This window comes from Phyllopteryx taeniolatus, chromosome 20 (assembly GCF_024500385.1).
Source record: "Phyllopteryx taeniolatus isolate TA_2022b chromosome 20, UOR_Ptae_1.2, whole genome shotgun sequence".
NCBI classification, from domain to species: Eukaryota; Metazoa; Chordata; class Actinopteri; order Syngnathiformes; family Syngnathidae; genus Phyllopteryx; species Phyllopteryx taeniolatus.
Genome location: NC_084521.1, coordinates 9,127,806 through 9,144,912, shown reverse-complemented (window position 1 = coordinate 9,144,912; position 17,107 = coordinate 9,127,806). Strand labels below are relative to the sequence as shown.

The 17,107-nt window shown below is 40.2% G+C and overlaps 1 protein-coding gene across 6 annotated transcripts in view; it reads right to left on the bottom strand.

Moving 5' to 3' along the window:
• Positions 1–3,090: 3,090 nt before the first annotated feature.
• Positions 3,091–17,107, bottom strand: part of slc12a7b (solute carrier family 12 member 7b) — a 44,959-nt gene continuing 30,942 nt past the window's right edge. For 3 of the 6 annotated variants that reach the window (XM_061757616.1, XM_061757618.1, XM_061757621.1), the window contains exons 9-26: positions 16,610–16,777; positions 16,377–16,475; positions 15,610–15,667; positions 14,738–14,912; positions 14,546–14,664; positions 14,335–14,433; positions 13,824–13,943; positions 13,282–13,386; positions 12,641–12,809; positions 12,341–12,536; positions 11,891–12,060; positions 10,672–10,803; positions 10,389–10,496; positions 9,990–10,106; positions 8,620–8,795; positions 7,381–7,395; positions 5,700–5,833; positions 3,091–5,131 (exon numbers count right to left, since the gene is read on the bottom strand). In XM_061757616.1, the coding sequence (XP_061613600.1) occupies positions 5,040–5,131; positions 5,700–5,833; positions 7,381–7,395; positions 8,620–8,795; positions 9,990–10,106; positions 10,389–10,496; positions 10,672–10,803; positions 11,891–12,060; positions 12,341–12,536; positions 12,641–12,809; positions 13,282–13,386; positions 13,824–13,943; positions 14,335–14,433; positions 14,546–14,664; positions 14,738–14,912; positions 15,610–15,667; positions 16,377–16,475; positions 16,610–16,777 (2,252 nt within the window). In that variant the 3' untranslated portion in view covers positions 3,091–5,039. The remainder of the gene's footprint in view (positions 5,132–5,699; positions 5,834–7,380; positions 7,396–8,619; positions 8,796–9,989; positions 10,107–10,388; positions 10,497–10,671; positions 10,804–11,890; positions 12,061–12,340; positions 12,537–12,640; positions 12,810–13,281; positions 13,387–13,823; positions 13,944–14,334; positions 14,434–14,545; positions 14,665–14,737; positions 14,913–15,609; positions 15,668–16,376; positions 16,476–16,609; positions 16,778–17,107) is intronic. The other 3 variants (XM_061757617.1, XM_061757619.1, XM_061757620.1) reach the window with 3 other exon arrangements.

Genomic DNA, 17,107 nt, shown 5'->3' with positions numbered 1-17,107 from the left:
ATGGCCCCTATCGATTTGGTCAACAAGGGAGAGGGAAAACAAAAGACACGGGAGTGACTTTAGGTGAACACAGTTCAGTTCAACTTCCTGTGGACATGATAGCAACTTCATGGAGGACTAATGCATCCTAGTTTACATACTGGATGACATTATTGCACGTGACCTATGGAAAAAGCTGTCATAGCCTTCATTATTAATCATGTTCAGTCAGAGCCTTGAACATTGTCAGTCATGTGGAAATTAATTTATTCATTATCATTGATAAGCAGCTTGGGGTCCAATAAGCCCTATTGTACTTCGATGCTCTTTGTCCACACTTGCAAGACAATTCACTAGGATGCACTAGTAGAACGACTTTCTTACTAGTAAAAAAAATTTCCACGAAAGCCTGGCTGGCTGGCTTCACCTACTGCATGACATTTCTGCAGACTAGTAGGACAACTTTGTTACTAGTCAGGCAAAACCGTGCATTAGTTGACATCTGTGTGATACTAGTGCTACCAGCGAGGAACTGGAGGTTAATTAGTAGAATTTTACATCACTAGTAGTACTATTAAGCACCCAGTTGTCAACTAGTGCAGTTTTGCCTCACAAGTAACATGTACAGTATGTTGCCCTACTAGTTAGGACAACGATATTGAATACTGTAAAGGTTGAACATATCTAGTAGAACAACTAGGGTACACTAGTAGAAAGACTGTGGCTTACATTTTACACTATTGTTCTGACATCCACACTACTAGTAAGAAAAAATTACTTTTGGCCATTTTGGTAGGCTCAAGAGGCTTCCAGTGTGTGACCTCTCCAGTTGGGCCTAGTTCTGTTTCTAGTGCAGAACTGTAGTTTACTAGTATAGAAAATGGATGAATGGATGGATAGGCAAAAGGTAGGACTAGTAGTAGAAAAAGATGTTACTAGTAAGACAATGGTTCTACTAGTGCGCTGACTTGTCTAAATAGTGGGGAAAAAAGAGCATACTAGTACATGAAGCGTAAACTGAATATCAGAACTAGCAAATACATGCTCAAACGGATTTGAAGAAATAATGCTGCTGCTGTTACTGCAACTACTTACAGTACTACAAATAATGTTGCTCAATTGGCTGTTTGTACCTCACAGTACGGGAAATCATACAAGGAAAAAGGTTAGCTAAGAAGAAGTGGGACACTGAGAGGACCGAGGAGAGGCGAAAGGAATACATTGAGATGCGACATACGGCAAAGATAGAGGTGGCAAAGGCCAAACAAGAGGCATATGATGACTTGTATGCCAGGTTGGACACTAAAGAAGGAGAAAGGGATCTATACAGGTTGACCAGACAGAGGGATAGAAATGGGAAGGATGTGCAGCAGGTTAGGGTGATTAAGGATAGCGATGGAAATATGTTGACTGGTGCCAGCAGTGTGCTAGCTAGATGGAAAGAATACTTCGAGGAGTTGATGAATGAGGAAAATGAGAGCGAGGGGAGTGTCGAAGAGGCAAGTGTGGTGGACCAGGAAGTGGCAATGATTAGTAAGGGGGAAGTTAGAAAGGCATTAAAGAGGATGAAAAAGGGAAAGGCAGTTGGTCCTGATGACATTCCTGTGGAGGTACGGAAGCCTCTAGGAGGGGTGGCTGTGGAGTTTTTGACCAGCTTGTTCAATAGAATTCTAGTGCGTGAGAAGATGCCTGAGGAATGGAGGAAAAGTGTGCTGGTGCCCATTTTTAAGAACAAGGGTGATGTGCAGAGCTGTGGCAACTATAGAGGAATAAAGTTGATGAAGTTATGGGAAAGAGTAGTGGAGGCTAGACTCAGGACAGAAGGGAGTATTTGCGAGCAACAGTATGGTTTCATGCCTAGAAAGAGTACCACAGATGCATTATTTGCCTTGAGGATGTTGATGGAAAAGTACAGAGAAGGTCAGAAGGAGCTACATTGTGTCTTTGTAGATCTAGAGAAAGCCTATGACAGAGTACCCAGAGAGGAACTGTGGTACTTCATGCAGAAGTCTGGAGTGGCAGAGAAGTATGTTAGAATAATACAGGACATGTACGAGGGCAGCAGAACAGCGGTGAGGTGTGCTGTAGGTGTGACGGATGAATTTAAGGTGGAGATGGGACCCCATCAGGGATCAGCCCTGAGCCCATTCCTGTTTGCAGTGGTGATGGATAGGCTGACAGATGAGGTTAGACTGGAATCCCCGTGGACCATGATGTTTGCAGATGACATTGTGATCTGCAGTGAAAGCAGGGAGCAGGTGGAGGAACAGTTAGAAAGATGGAGGCATGCACTGTAAAGCAGAGGAATAAAGATTAGCCGAAGTAAAACAGAATATATGTGCATGAATGAGAGGGGTGGTGGGGGAAGAGTGAGGCCACAGGGAGAAGAGATAGCAAGGGTGGAGGACTTGAAATACTTGGGGTCAACAGTCCAGAGCAATGGTGAGTGTGGTCAGGAAGTGAAGAAACGGGTCTAAGCAGGTTGGAACGGGTGGACGAAGATGTCAGGTGTGTTATGTGACAGAAGAGTCTCTGCTAGGATGAACGGCAAAGTTTCTAAAACAGTGGTGAGGCCAGCCATGATGTACGGATGAGAGACAGTGGCACTGAAGAGACAACAGGAAGCAGAGCTGGAGGTGGCAGAAGTGAAGGTGTTGAGGTTCGCTCTCGGAGTGACCAGGTTGGATAAAATAAAAAATGAGCTCATCAGAGGGACAGCCAAGGTTCGATGTTTTGGAGACAAAGTTAGAGAGAGCGGACTTCGATGGGCTTACATGGAAAGGGATGGCACGCTGTGGCGACCCCTAAAGGGACAAGCCGAAAGGAAAAGAAGATTTGGCTGTCATAATATTCGGACACAATGCTGCTCTCTGGTGGGCAAATTTAGTAACTTGAACTTTGGTTTGAAATTTTTTATACTGCTAAATGTAGTCTTTGCAGGCATAACCCAAATCTATTTATTGTTCGCATAATAAATGTATAAGGACACATACGGGCAACAACAAACCTGTCACATGCTCCAATTAGTTTTGCTGATATGGAAAAAAGTGTAGGTGAAAAGGATAGATGAATAACCCCAATACTATAAAATACCCAATAAGCAGAATAACACCAACGATAACTTAAGGTTTATTTCAGCACTTTTAATAGTTACTCAGAGAGGCACAAATATAATTTACAGGGCTACTGTCTCTCCGTTTGCTCCCACAAAGTGACTTCCTGTTCCAGCCAGTGAGGCCCACCAGCAGTCGGGCAGGACGACAGCAGAAACACAAATAGCTTCTTCACCTCTCAGAGCACACACGCACACACAAACACACAACTTTGACACTCACCTCACATAGCCAATGTTTTTCTTTCTTCCTTTTTTCCCTCCTTAGTGAAACTGCAATGTGTTTCCACAGGTTTTTTTGTTATTTTTAATTTGTTTCTATGTCTTCAAGCCTCCTTGACACCTTTGAGGTAGATAACATTCTCCAGTCACTTCCCTGCTCCCACTGAAACACACCTCCAGCACCCCGTTCAACTCTTTTTGCTCAAAGTGAGTGATATATTTGATTACATTTGAAATATAATTAAAAATAAAAATCAACTTTAATACCATCAGCTTGGTTTTAATTTCTTAAAACTAGACAATGTTTATTTCTTTTTTGGGAGGCTAGAAATGACAAAGAAAGACTGTAACAGTGTCATTATGTTTTACCCTGTTTGCTGCTGTATTGTGAAGGTAGCATTTGTGGCAAGTTAAACAAAAATAAGTAGCTGTACTATAAAACACAGCTGTATTCATTTGCACATACTTCCTCTTCTTTCCGCTTTTGATAAAAATCAAGACACACAAAGTAACAGAAGTTCAGTTCACGTAAGAAAAAAACTACAGAGACCATGACTATATCATTACACAGGCATACGACAACAACAGAACAAAAACACAAGAAAACAAAATGTGATAATAACCACTGGACTCACAATTTTAACATTTTCCTGGAAAGAACTGCAGGAAAATACAACTGTTATCACTTAAAAAAATACTGCTAATCGGAAGAAACTGCGGAGGTACAAATGACATTGAGAGATTTCTTTTGCTTTAAAAGTTGTTTTGTGAATAACAGCATATGAAAGAAACTGTTGCTCTTTATGTTGGATAATTCTATTTCAATTTTGGGGGGCAAAATTAAGACTTCCACAGTTTCTTTTTAAATTATTTTGGCACTTTCTCTTCCTATCTATTGAGCTAAACAATTCAGGGAATTCAATCTGGAGCTCAACGCTCGAATCCTTTTCGTCTGGTAAAATATATATTTAAAAAAAAATGTATATGAGCAGTAAATAGTAGCTTTGTAGTTTTGACATGACCTAACAACAACGCATAAGTAGCAAACTTGTGAGATTATGGATAGTGCAAAAGTCTGTGTATGATGCAATATGTGCTTTCGTTTACAGTGAAGGCCAATGTTGATGTCATTGAATAAATGATAAATGCATAAAGTAAATACATTTTCGGGCCATTACTACGTGATCTAGACGAGTGTATTTGCGTGTGTGTGATAAATAGCTTACAAAAGCCAGCAAAGGGTGGGGATGACCAATCACAGAGCCGTAGCAAAACAACTACCCACGATGCTTCACTTCACTGGGGGGGACAAACTTCTCATGCCTCCCAGAGTAAAAGAGACTACGAGCTTCAACATCAGTCAACAGTGAATGTTGACCTCATGACAACAACGAGGGAAACAAGGTGAAAAAACAAAATGACCTCGTCAAGAGTTGAATGAAAAATATAAAGTGTCTATGCTCTATTTCTGTTTGTTTGTGGGTGCACGGCGGCATAGCGTGGGCGCGCCACGCTCGCTCGTTCACAAGCCCGCAACATGTCCCCTGCTGCCTCAATGTCCTGCTGACTACCCATCAATCACTAGTGATTCCGCCATCACATCTCAGTAAGAACCCGATTAAGCGTCCCCCTTCCCTTCAAAAATAAATGCCAGGTGACTGGTATCCAAGGCGACAGCCCATAATGTGCAGAATGGGGTGGGAGTTTCTTGTTTTTTTTTCTCCCCTTAAGAATAGATGGTGATAACTTCCCGTCCACCGCCTCGGACAAGTAGGACTCGGTTCAGACCCTCGAGCAAAACCTCGAGGAATTCCATATCTGAGAGGAAGGAAGTGAAGGAGCTGGTAATGTCAGACAACTTTTTAACAATATCCGGAACAATCAGTCCGTAACGGGTCAAGCTTCAGTGATTTCCGTAACAAAATATGAACATTCCGTAACATTTGGCAGCACTGGTGTTCCCCCATATATTCGCAATTTGGGACTTTTAACTCTTTTAGAAAAAGAAAAAAGAAAAACAAAACTATGCTCTCTTCACCAGTTAACCTTTACTCCATTATTTACTGAAAAACTCACTTATTGACCGTTTTATTACTCAGGCAAAAATACGATGTAATATGAAGTATTGCTTTGCAGCTATCTTGTGGGCTCTTGGTGCCAAGGACCTATATTTTTATAGGAAATAATAAACCTTTCTTCGGCCGGTTGTCAATTACTTGTGGATTTTCTCTATTCACGGCCGGGCTCGGTCCCTATTACCCTCGGAAATAAAATCATTAAAAATTAAAAGTCACATTCTAAGGTTTCTGCACGAAGCAGTGAAGAAGACGTGACTTAAAAATAAAATGTTTTTGGTCAGACAATAAAAGGTGCAAATAAAGGATACAGTTTTCATCTCCTCCTCGGTTCTTCGGCGGTCCGGGCATGTTGAGCAGAACGAGGTGGGCTCCCTGCGACTTGTTGACCACCACCTCATTCAATTTGATGGCCGTGTGCATGCGACGGACGTTACTCTGGTTCCTAGTTTGACAAGTAAATAAGCAAGTAAATTTTAATTATATAGCACTTTTCACAGTGAGGACTCACAAAATATTTCACATGGAAACTTAAAATACAGTCAAATATTTAAAAACAGAATGAAAGAAGATTAGACAAACATGAGGCTCACAGTGAGGAGGGAGCGCCAATAAAAACAAAATAAGAACATAAAAGTGATCACCGATACATTAGACACTTCAGTACAGTTGTGGCTATTTATTTTAGTTGTAATGCAATTTTTTTGTTTTACTATGTTTGTCACTTCATTGGAGATGTAATGAGCATTTAAAAATATTTTTTATGAATGCATAAATGTATGAATGAATGGTCACATTTAACTAAATTTAAAAGAGAAAACAATAAAGTAGATAGCGGTATGTATATTCTTTAAATACTGTATGTTAAATTAGGAAAGTTGGTAAAGAGAGTGGCTGACAAAAACCTTCGGCCTCCACTGTATGTTAGTAATGGTTGGCCTCAAACACACACACACAAACAAAACCAAAGTAATTGGAATTTTGATGCATTTGCTGACATTTTGCCATCGTCACTTGTCCGATGCCAAATAATATAAACACTTCGAGAAAGGATTATATGAAAAAGATGAGACATGATAACAACATTCTGCTTTCCATTGTAGTGAAACAGATAGATCACCAAATTTCAACATCGTAAGCAATTGTATAGTTTGGGGATGGGCATCAAATACTGTATATATTTTTTGCCCATATCGTGACTTTTCTATGAACAATCGTTGAATTCAGTAATTGGCAGTGACCAACAGGGGGAAACGTAGGCCCAACTAGTTACATATTATGACCACTTATACAATCTAATAAACTCAAATACAAGAGCTTTAAAAAAAGAGAAAAATAATAATCTTAATAGATAATACACAATGCTCAGTTTTCATTGAGATTGTCACAGAGGTATTCATTTAACAATCTATTTATTATTGTGGTTATAGGGCAGTATGTAAATCTGTTTAAGCATTTATTCGATAGCTTTGATATCAAAGTCAAGGTCCATGTACTCTTGTGCTGGATCCTACTAGATTGTGGTTATAATGTTGTAAACCTATAAAAAAAAAAGGTGGAAAATGCATGGATTAAAGGTTCCCTAAGGTGGCAAAGTTAGCACTTCAGTATATACAGTATGCTGAACTATATTACGGTACCTTTGGAGCAAGTGTTTTCAGCTGCTAGATTGTTGTTCATATTTAGCAAAAATAATCAGTTAATTATCTTAACTCACCATTGGCCTGTGTTTTTTCAAGTTAGCGTCATGTGATTATTGATCAAATTTCAAGGGACTTTATTCAAATTCCCATCCAGAGTATAGTTTCGCATTTACTCTGTTAAATGGGAAATGGAAAGCAGAATTTTGCTCAGATAGTCATATTATATGCAAGTTAATCAAGGGATGCTCATGCACGTGGACACAATACAAATACAAACATGTGCTAAAGGACACTGAGTAGAGTAGCAGACATACACATGCAGTTCTAGGGCAAAAAGAATGCAACTTACAGGTTCCCCCACTCTCTAGAACAAGAAAAATGGAACAGAACAAAGACAGGCTTTAGATGCATCTAAAATCAGCACCACTATGCAACTACTACTTATGCAAGCTTCTAACTGTCCCCGAAGATGACCCGGCTGAGAACCAGTGAGTCGTGGAAGAGAAGGTGTCTCTTTTTTTTTAAGGTAATAATAGACAAGGGGTTAGTCCACATTAGTGCCCACATGGGCTGAGGGGGCTAGCCGTGCACTAAGACTGAAACGGCCGAAAGTGCACACACATGCATGCACGTTCAGCAGTGCAGCCTGAATGCGCATGCCATGCAAACTTGTCATGATCTTTTTACCATCATCATGACCACACAAGCTGCTTTGGCAGCAGCCACGTGTTTTGTCCCTATCAGTCAACAATTGCACTAATACTGCTATTGATCTGTATTCGGCAAAATGGGCACACAAAAAAAAACACCGATTTGTTCTCCCTACACCAAGGTTTTTTTGTATCATTTTGTTGGTCTGTTCCTTTTGGGTAGTGTGGATGAGTTTGTCTATCGTACTGAAAAATACCCCCCCAAAATCAGACTTTGACCAGTGTTCTAGAATGGACTGTGTTTGACCTTTGAGATTCAACTGTATTTTAAATATCAACTTTTATTTGTTATGATGGGTTTTATGTATGTTGTTGTATGTTCCTCTACATTCTGGTGGGAATTGACAATGCAATTTGAACTTAATGTAATGTGTATGCATTGTCAGAGGTCAAATTGTAAATATCTATTTCAGGACCTGGACCAGGTGATCCAGATTCTATATTTGGCAGCAATGAAAATTTAACATAGAAAGATCCAATTTAACAGGCTTGGATTCTTATATTATTGTCAAATATATCAGATGAGGTTTTAATTTGTTGTGTTTCTATATGATCACTTTTTTACATGAATCTGGAAGTTCTGGATTTGGCTGTAATATAACTACTTTTAGCATTTATTAGGAGAAATGAGGTCTATACTCTGAGCGGTGAGTGTGCTTGTTCCTTAAGGCTACTTTCTGTGTATATCTATCTGGTCTTGACCTTAGTGAAAAGAGTCCATAATTATCCCAAAAATACAATTGTGTTAGAAAGCACAGTGCAGTAATCCTCAATAACATAACACAATTTATCATTTGAACATTGATACCATTACTGAATGTGTCAAAGCAACCCTTTCATGAAATGTATTGTATTTTAAGCAACTATCAGCAACTTACGGCTTCATGTTGAAGAGGTCTCTCATGGCCACATTGGAGTTGCACTCGCGGTTACGATGACGCTCCGTGAAAAGCTTGTCCTTGGTCCAGGTCATGTGAACCTGCTCAGGGCCAGTTTCGGACTTGTCGTTCATAGAGGCGTGGGAGGCTGTGTTTCTGTCATGGATGAGTTGGGCCTAGCAGAGACAGAGATGAGTTGAAGACATACGCAGTGGGTTGGCAGAGAGGCAGTCCATAGGTCAAGATTAGATATGAGAAGAGAGGATACACGCAATACGTAGCACAAAGAGAGAAAGACAAAGAATGTCCAAGAAAGATGAAAAGTTGAAAGAATGATGGACTGATTGGATGATTTCCCACAATTCAGAGAGGGATGGCAACCGAAGGAACAAACGCAAAATGGTAAAATGTATTGAGGGAATAAAAAACTGAGGAGGAGAACACTGGGTAATAGAAATTCTAAAAAAGTACATTACACATCAAACAAAGAGCATGATACAATATTAAAGAAACAGCACTAATATTTCCACCAACTATTTTCTTATATTTCGAGAAAAATTAATGATGCAGTGTTGTTGATGACAACATTGTTCTGACAACAAGTTACAATTACAAATTGGTGGGGGGGAAAATGGGGTGTTGACTCTGTGTATGATAAAATGGACAGTACTGTCAGCTCAGACGAAGGTTAAACCAACCAGATTACTATTTATTAAGTTGACATATAGGTTAGTAAATGAGGACAAATTAACCTGAGATGTTGCAAATTGCATTTGACATAAAAAAAATATTTGAGGTCACTTCTGGTAACAATACTGTCCATTCTTTCATCAAGGTATTTTGAGGTGATTTGAATGTGGGTTGGATATAAGGGCTTGGGCTGCAGGCTTGGGGTGTGACACATTGGTATTCACAAAGCACAACAGAGCTCTTCTTGTGTTCAGTATAGAACAAACTGCTAAGAAAAGCTCAGCATGGCTGATTACAGCAAAACAATGAAAAAATCCCGACTGAAACTGAGCACACCTGACCTAACTTCGGCATATCCATTCACTTTGAAACGGTCATTATTTATTTCATATATTTTGATTGAAAGTACTCTTGCGGCAATATCTACAAAAAGGCTGTGTTCACACTTAATAATATGGTTCTCTGGTCTGGACCATAGCAGGAAATGCAACCGTGTGCAGTACAGTACATATTTTTTAAACCTATTTGAATACAAGCTGTAAATAATTGGACATTAAAGGTTTATGTTGAAAATGCAAAAAATGCTCAATGACAAGCAAGGGCAATTGTAGCCAAAGATGATACTTTGTGAAGCCAGGCCATTAATCGTAAGGGTCAGTGGGGTTGACGACATCGACTACCTCATCCTCCTGCGTGTCCTCCGTTGGAGAGGACTGCCGACTGAGACTTGTGCACTCGGCAGCACCTTGGTTCTTCCTCCGGATTGAGTTACGTGATTCATCAGTGATACTCTGAATCTGAGTCGTGCGGCATAGCCCCGAAAGGCAGATAAACAGGGAAAGGGGCCAACTTTCAATGAGTGACACTGATGTTGATGATAGATATAAAGTTGAGAACTTAGTTGTTTTTAACTGATTGTACATCCTTTTTGTACAATAATCAGGTGTGATGATGCTGGATGTGTGCTACTTATCAACAGCGAGAAAAATGCAAACACATAATCACGTAACCAAACAGCTTTATTCAGTTAGTTTGCAAATTGTAAAGAGCGTAACAAAATTAGTAATGGTGGGCCTTACCTCTCGCTCCCTCTCAGTCTTTGAAAGCTGCATCTGTTTCAGCATCTGAGACCGCTGCTCCATCACAAGAGTCTTCTCATAGGTGAAGGCTGAGATGTCATTATCATGCTGCACACAGAGAAGTAACAAAACATCACCAACACGAGTCACAATGATGGCTTTCCAGTTTTAATCAGGTTTCATCAGTTCAGTTCAATGGCTGATTTAAAAAAAAAAAAAAAAAAAAACACAACCTCGACTAATGTTATATGAAATTAATGGCAATTACTCAAACAGGTCTTACCATTTCCACCACTTCAACCTCTGCGTTCAGCCGCAGGTGGTAAAGGAACGTCTGTAGATCTTTTTTCATCTGGATGCTGTTGTCATCCATCTGGGCCACAGTGAAAATGCGCATCTTGCACTTTCTCCACACCTGTGGGAGAATTGTTGAGGACGATGGGAAGACAACATTAACATTAAAGTATTATAAATGGGCTTTATTTGCTGTATACATTATCTCCCTGCATTTTAAGCATTCGGCATTCAACCTGTTTAGTTGTGCCATCACTTCGCTATACAGGACTGCATTACTATATGCTATTTTCCCCCCTCTGGATTAGTTCAAGTCGTTCTTTTTAATTTTATTGTGTAAGCCGGCAGTTATCATGATGATGAGCATTAACAATAGGACATATTTATTGCACTTGCATATGCCTGTGCGTGACCATGTATTTACTGCATTCACATTAAGCAAGGCTGCGATCATTACTATGGTAACTTGCAAGGTGCTATCACATTACAGTAAACATATGACAAGCCTACACTGTGGACGAATGTGCGTGTGTACGAGCAATTGTGCCGCAATTGTGTCACCTCTTCCAAGTGTGCCAGGGGAGGGAGACCGCACCGATCTTGAGTACCAATGGTTCGGATGCTTTGCTGGCATCTTGTGGCATCAGTAGGCAATTATAAACCTTTTTAGGGGGCATGAATTACTTGCGGATTTTTGCTATTTGCGTCAGGGCTTGGTCACTAGCCACCAGAAATAGCAGGAGAACACTGCACTGTAGCCTGTGCCAAGACGCAATTTCCTTTCTGTTACCATGATGGGGCGGAGCTGTTCTGAGCCTCAAATCTACCTTTTACTTTCCAAGAAAAGTAACCTGAACTCCCATAAAAGCATCAATTGTATTTTCAGTCAGAGGCACATCATTTAATCACCAAGCCGCCAAATCACTTAGGAGAACGTGTGAGGGCCTGTGCATGCAGTGCAACAAACAAATATGCCCAGCCTATCTGTCAAGTCATTGCTAGAGAAAATTGGTGTGGGAGTTGTATTATTGATTGTACCTTTTTGTTTATGACATCACAATCGGAACGAAATACGAACAACTTGTTGAAAGACACATTTTCAGAAACAGGCAGTTCACAAGAATCTACTTCATTGTGTAATTTCACACTTTACGGGTGAGCAGGCACTCCAGAGAGCCCCTTTAAAACATGGTCATGTTATCACCAACCTTGTGCTGTCGCAGGAGGAAGGGCAGCAACATCAACAGGCCTCCGTCATGAACCACCCACCACACATCGATGGTGCCCTCGCCAAGGCGGTCTTGGTTGGAAGGGAAGCTGTCCACATTCTTAGCTACAAGCAAGGCTTGGTGGGCAGATGTGGTCTCCCGCACAGTCTCTGGATGGACACAGGATGAAAGCATTGATGAGAACGTTCCTAACCTTGATTAAGAAGCATTCCATATTTTGCTTAAATCCATCACTCAGTTTTCTTCTGCATATCTAATTCAGAGTAGCATGTGAGCTGGAGCCTAACAAAGATGACTTGGGTGCTAACCAGATACCACAACGTGCCACACTTTTCATACTATACACTCACAATAATTGAATTGCACTTAAGATCACATTTAGATCAAAATTTCAATGTCTATTCCCATTTTCACTGTCTGGTTCTGTACCTATGAAATTCCTCCATGACTGTGGGTCATTGGACTGCTTCCAGGTTCCCGGCCAGGCCATTAGGACTGTGTTATGCTTCATGCCTCCCAGCCCGGCTGACTGGACAAGATGAGAGACTCCATCTCTGAGGTTGGAAGAAACGACAACATGGCAGAAACCCTTGGTCCGCTCTGCTGTCATGGAAGACTTTATGTTCTGGAGAGGATTACAGTTAAAAAAAATAATAATGATAACACAAACACTTGAAAAGATATACACTGTATATGAATATCCTCTTAAGTTGTGGTATTATCTTGTACCTGCTCTGCCTTCTTTGCCTCAGCCTCTTTGGTGAGAAAAGTTCCCTCCAATACATTTCCCACAATGGTTAGGCCTTTCCCTGCCTTCAGCTGAGAAGTGAACGACAGCAGGCGAGGATGCTTGACCGCTTGGTCTGAGTCCAGGTTCAGCAGCACCAAACACTGAGGCCTGGATTTATGAAAAAGAATAAATAAATCATTTTTCATTGCATTGGTCATTTTGTTTAGTTTAAATATTTAAAAACACCCATCAGTTACATACGTAGTTAAACTATTTAAAACATTACTAACAGGACATACTGTAAAAAAGGCATGACTCAATTTCGATTTGTAATTAATTGTACCCAGCAAAGCAATTAATATAGAGCTACAGTCTCAAAGATGAAAGGAGGTGAAGTTTCCTTAAAGGTCAGAATTTGCTCTGGATCCAAAGCAATAAGTTGGACTGTTGGTTTCAGTCTGCATGCCAGAACAGGTCTGTATCAAGGTTTATCAAATCAGTCTGTTTAAATTAGATATTGAAGAATGAGATTACTCAAATTCACTCTAAGTCTATTCTTGTCTTGATTTTATCTACGCCAGTCTAGCACAGAAACAGACGCCACAGTGATATACAGATGTTGACTCAGGCTATACTGTACCTCCAGTTCTTGGTGTGCGGGGGAGCCTCCTCAAGACGAATGAGGGCGAAGCGGGCTGCATTTAGTGACAGGCCGCGGATGCCGTCACCCCATTCCTTCTCTGCCCTGGTAAAGCGCACAAATAACAGAATTACCACTAATGTTTAACCTCATGTTTGTGTAAATGGCACCACAAGTCTCACCAATTGAAAAATAGTAGATGAAAAGTTTTTTGTTTGTTTGTTTGTTTAAAAGAAAATGTGAATATTCAGATAACAGAACTGTGCATGCAGATTTCCACAAAACTGAGTAAAAGATTGTGGGATGCACATCGGTCCAGTAGCTGACAACTCTCTACCAGCATTAGTTACTGGCCCGTCTACTCTCATTCATAATATAGGGCATTGGTGATTCGTCAAGGGTTCACCTAGCAATGTATTTTGTTGTGTCAAATGGTGAATATGTATTACTTGATTTTTGACTCTCTAAATAGATTGTTTTTCAGGGCGTATAAAGTATTGCAATACATATTGAAATTGTACTCTATTACAAGTCTTTCTTACCCTCTATATTCAATGTATTTGTAGATGCAGCCAGCAATTGCCATGGCAACAATGGCGTAATACCAGGACGAAATGAACATGAGAGCCAGACACAAGCTCATTCCCAGAAAAGACAGAGCCCTGTGGAAGAAAAAAAACAACAACTCTCATCCACTAATTACAAAATCCATCTATTTATAGAACCGGTGTCATGTTTTTGCCTCATTAGTGGAGAAACAAATAAACCCATTTCAGAATGGACAGCTGAAAACTGGAGAAAAAGGATGACATTTTTCAGGACACAAGGGTGTTGACTGGTATTGTCTGCAGCCTTTGTTGTGGAATTAATCTTAATGGAGAGTTGTTCATGTCTGAGTGTGACTGAAAGTGAAAGAGGCCATTGGCAACACATTATAAGGAACATCAATTAAGTCAATGGTTGGAAATCTGACAAGTTTAAACGGACTTAATAATAACTCAATAACTTCTCCATATTGTAGGGTCTAAATATCCTTAATTATAGATCACTGACCAATGGTAATATTTGAAGCGTGGTCTCCAGTTTGGTGTTCGCAGTAAAGTCTGAACTGCGCAGGCCAAGTTGACAAACAGGTAGCACATGAGGAAAAACCTGTAGGAAGGTGGTAGGTTAAATGTTTTTATCATCTTGATTCCCATTGTATGACTTACTGCATTAAGGCTCAAGAAGATGGAATAAAAAAACTATGCAAAAAGACACGCACATGGAGAGGATCGGAGCTACGGCATCCAAAGAGGCAATGAGTATTCCTATCTCACAAATCCCAGTGGTCAACAGGAGAGCCCAGGTAGGTTCTCCGTTGGCTTTCCCGTGCCCAAATACCTAAAATTGCGCATGGGAAAGTTTAAAAGCAAAGTGCTTGTCTGCTTTGACTGCACAGGGGTAAGTGTCTCACCTGTAAGAAAGGTACTATGCCATCTCGTGCGATGGCTTGCAGCAGGCGTGGGGCGCCGGTCAAACTCTGCAGTCCCGCACCACAGCAAGAGAAGAAGGAGCCAATCACAATGACCCAAGGTGAAGGCCAAGACAGCGTGCCAATAACAAGGTTGCCTTTGACAGAGTCACCAAACCTACAAGAAAAACAAGGCGAGTGTAGCTGCAGAACGTGTAGGAATGGCATGTTGGCAGTATTCCAAATAAATCACTTGAACATTAGAAGAAAGGTTTTCTTCACCCTATCGGTGTTATGTGAATCTTACACTTGATTTACATCCGTTTTTGTCATGTGACATCTGTGAGCCCGAACGTTGTACCTCGTTCATAAATTTTATTTGCAAATATGAATTGTATTGAGTTGTCTCACAACCTCAATTTGACCTGATAAGAGCCTCAATAGGATTTAACACATTAGCACATCAGCCACACAATTGAGAGGTTCTGGGTTCAGTTCTTGGCTGTGGCCTTATTTGTGTGGAGTTTGCATGTTAGGTTACTTAAAGGTTTAAAATTGCCCAGTTGTGGGCCCTGTAATTGACGGGCGAGCAGTCCTGCCTCTCGCTCAAAGTCAGCTAGTATAGGCTCTAGGTCACCTGTGACCCTAACCAGGGCAATGAGGAGAAAGTGATTGAAAGAGTATTTCAATACAAAGGATACATAATTTGCAACAACCTTGTAACTCATCAGAAAACGGCAAATATTTCTGCGTACTGGGATGGAATTCTCATGAACATAAAGCGCCATGTCTGGAGAAAAGGTCAAATAAATGACTCTAATCAGCAGATTTTGAAATGTGTACAGAATATTGCAATGTGTGTGTTAAAGTCTTACTTGTCTCGAAGTAAAACACCCTCAATACAGGCACCAAATAGCACGACACAGGTGAAATCTGAGGCAAACTGTTAAGGAGAATACATTGCTTTCACATGCACAGGTGATACAATTGTTCTGCTTCAGTATATTGGGGCTCTTTTCAAACAGTAACTTGTTCCAAGTTCTCCTGACAACAAAATATAAGCCCAGCAAATTGAAACATGACATCACAGTGACAGGAAATAATAGTTGCATTTTCTATTGGAAAAACTATGGATTATGATTAAGAAAGTCATTCCATTCTAAAGCAACCTTCTACACCTCTTGGAAGGCTCGCCATTTCTGTTTTCGCCCGTTCAAGCTTGATTCGTACCTCCCACCAAACACACAACTGTTCCAGACTACAGTGGTATTTCCACCACTTCACATGACACAAATGATGATGTAATTCTTCAATGCAGTTACTGAGTCACGCTGTGCAGTGTTTTTATCACTCAATGAACACTTCCCCTTAGCAACAAGACCACTTACATAAGAATAAGAATAAAGAATATATCGAGAAGGAAAGACAATAATATTCAAGTACAACTCTCAAATTCATTGACTCACTTTTTCCACAAATGTTTAGAAAGGTAAAATGCATTGCTAGGTGTTTGATTTTATACAAGTGTGGTCATTGGACTCTATGAAACAAGTAAGAAATTTATGTATGCTCTCTTTTAATCAGCATAACTGGTCATCCGTCTAACTAGTTACAGTATCAGAGTAAAAAAACAAAAGGATACAGATGACAGAGGTGGTAAAGATGGCCAGGATGGTTCCAACTGGGATGGACCTTTGGGCATCTCGCAAATCACCTGATCGATTAGAACCAGCCATGATACCTGAAAGGTCACAAAAACAAAAAGGTACAATCTAAAAGCACAAAGCACAATTTTGAACAACCTTGACCACAATCTTAAAAATAAAAACTACTGTCCAAGCGGTATTACGTGTTCATGGTTAGTACCACTCTCACCAGTGACAGAAGGGAAGTAGATCCCGACAAGCAGTGTAAAGAAGGAGGCAATATCATTGACGACATAGGGCAGGTAGATGTCCTCGGTGGGCTCTCTTCCTCCCACAGATAACAACTTCTTGCTTTCAACCAACATAGCCAGAGGGCCATATTCTGACCACATATTTTCTGAAAGGAGTCAGAGAAACAAATTAAGAAACCCTTGTATTTCATGAATGAATCACCATGCATTTATAGCCCCTGCAAAAAAATCTCACATCATCACTGTAATCCTTTTTTTTTTTTTTTTTTTTTTTTTATTTAATTACAACTAAATGTCCATGTAAAACATTTAGATAAAGTGATGGAGGAGTTTGTAGGTGAGAAGCTAAAAGTGTATTTTTTTATTTTAATCAAAATGAAAATAATGGTAAAAAAGCAGAGCACATATATTGCAATAGAAACTGGAATTGCATGGTCAGACAACCACACTATATCCCACTTGGGATTCATCAGTGG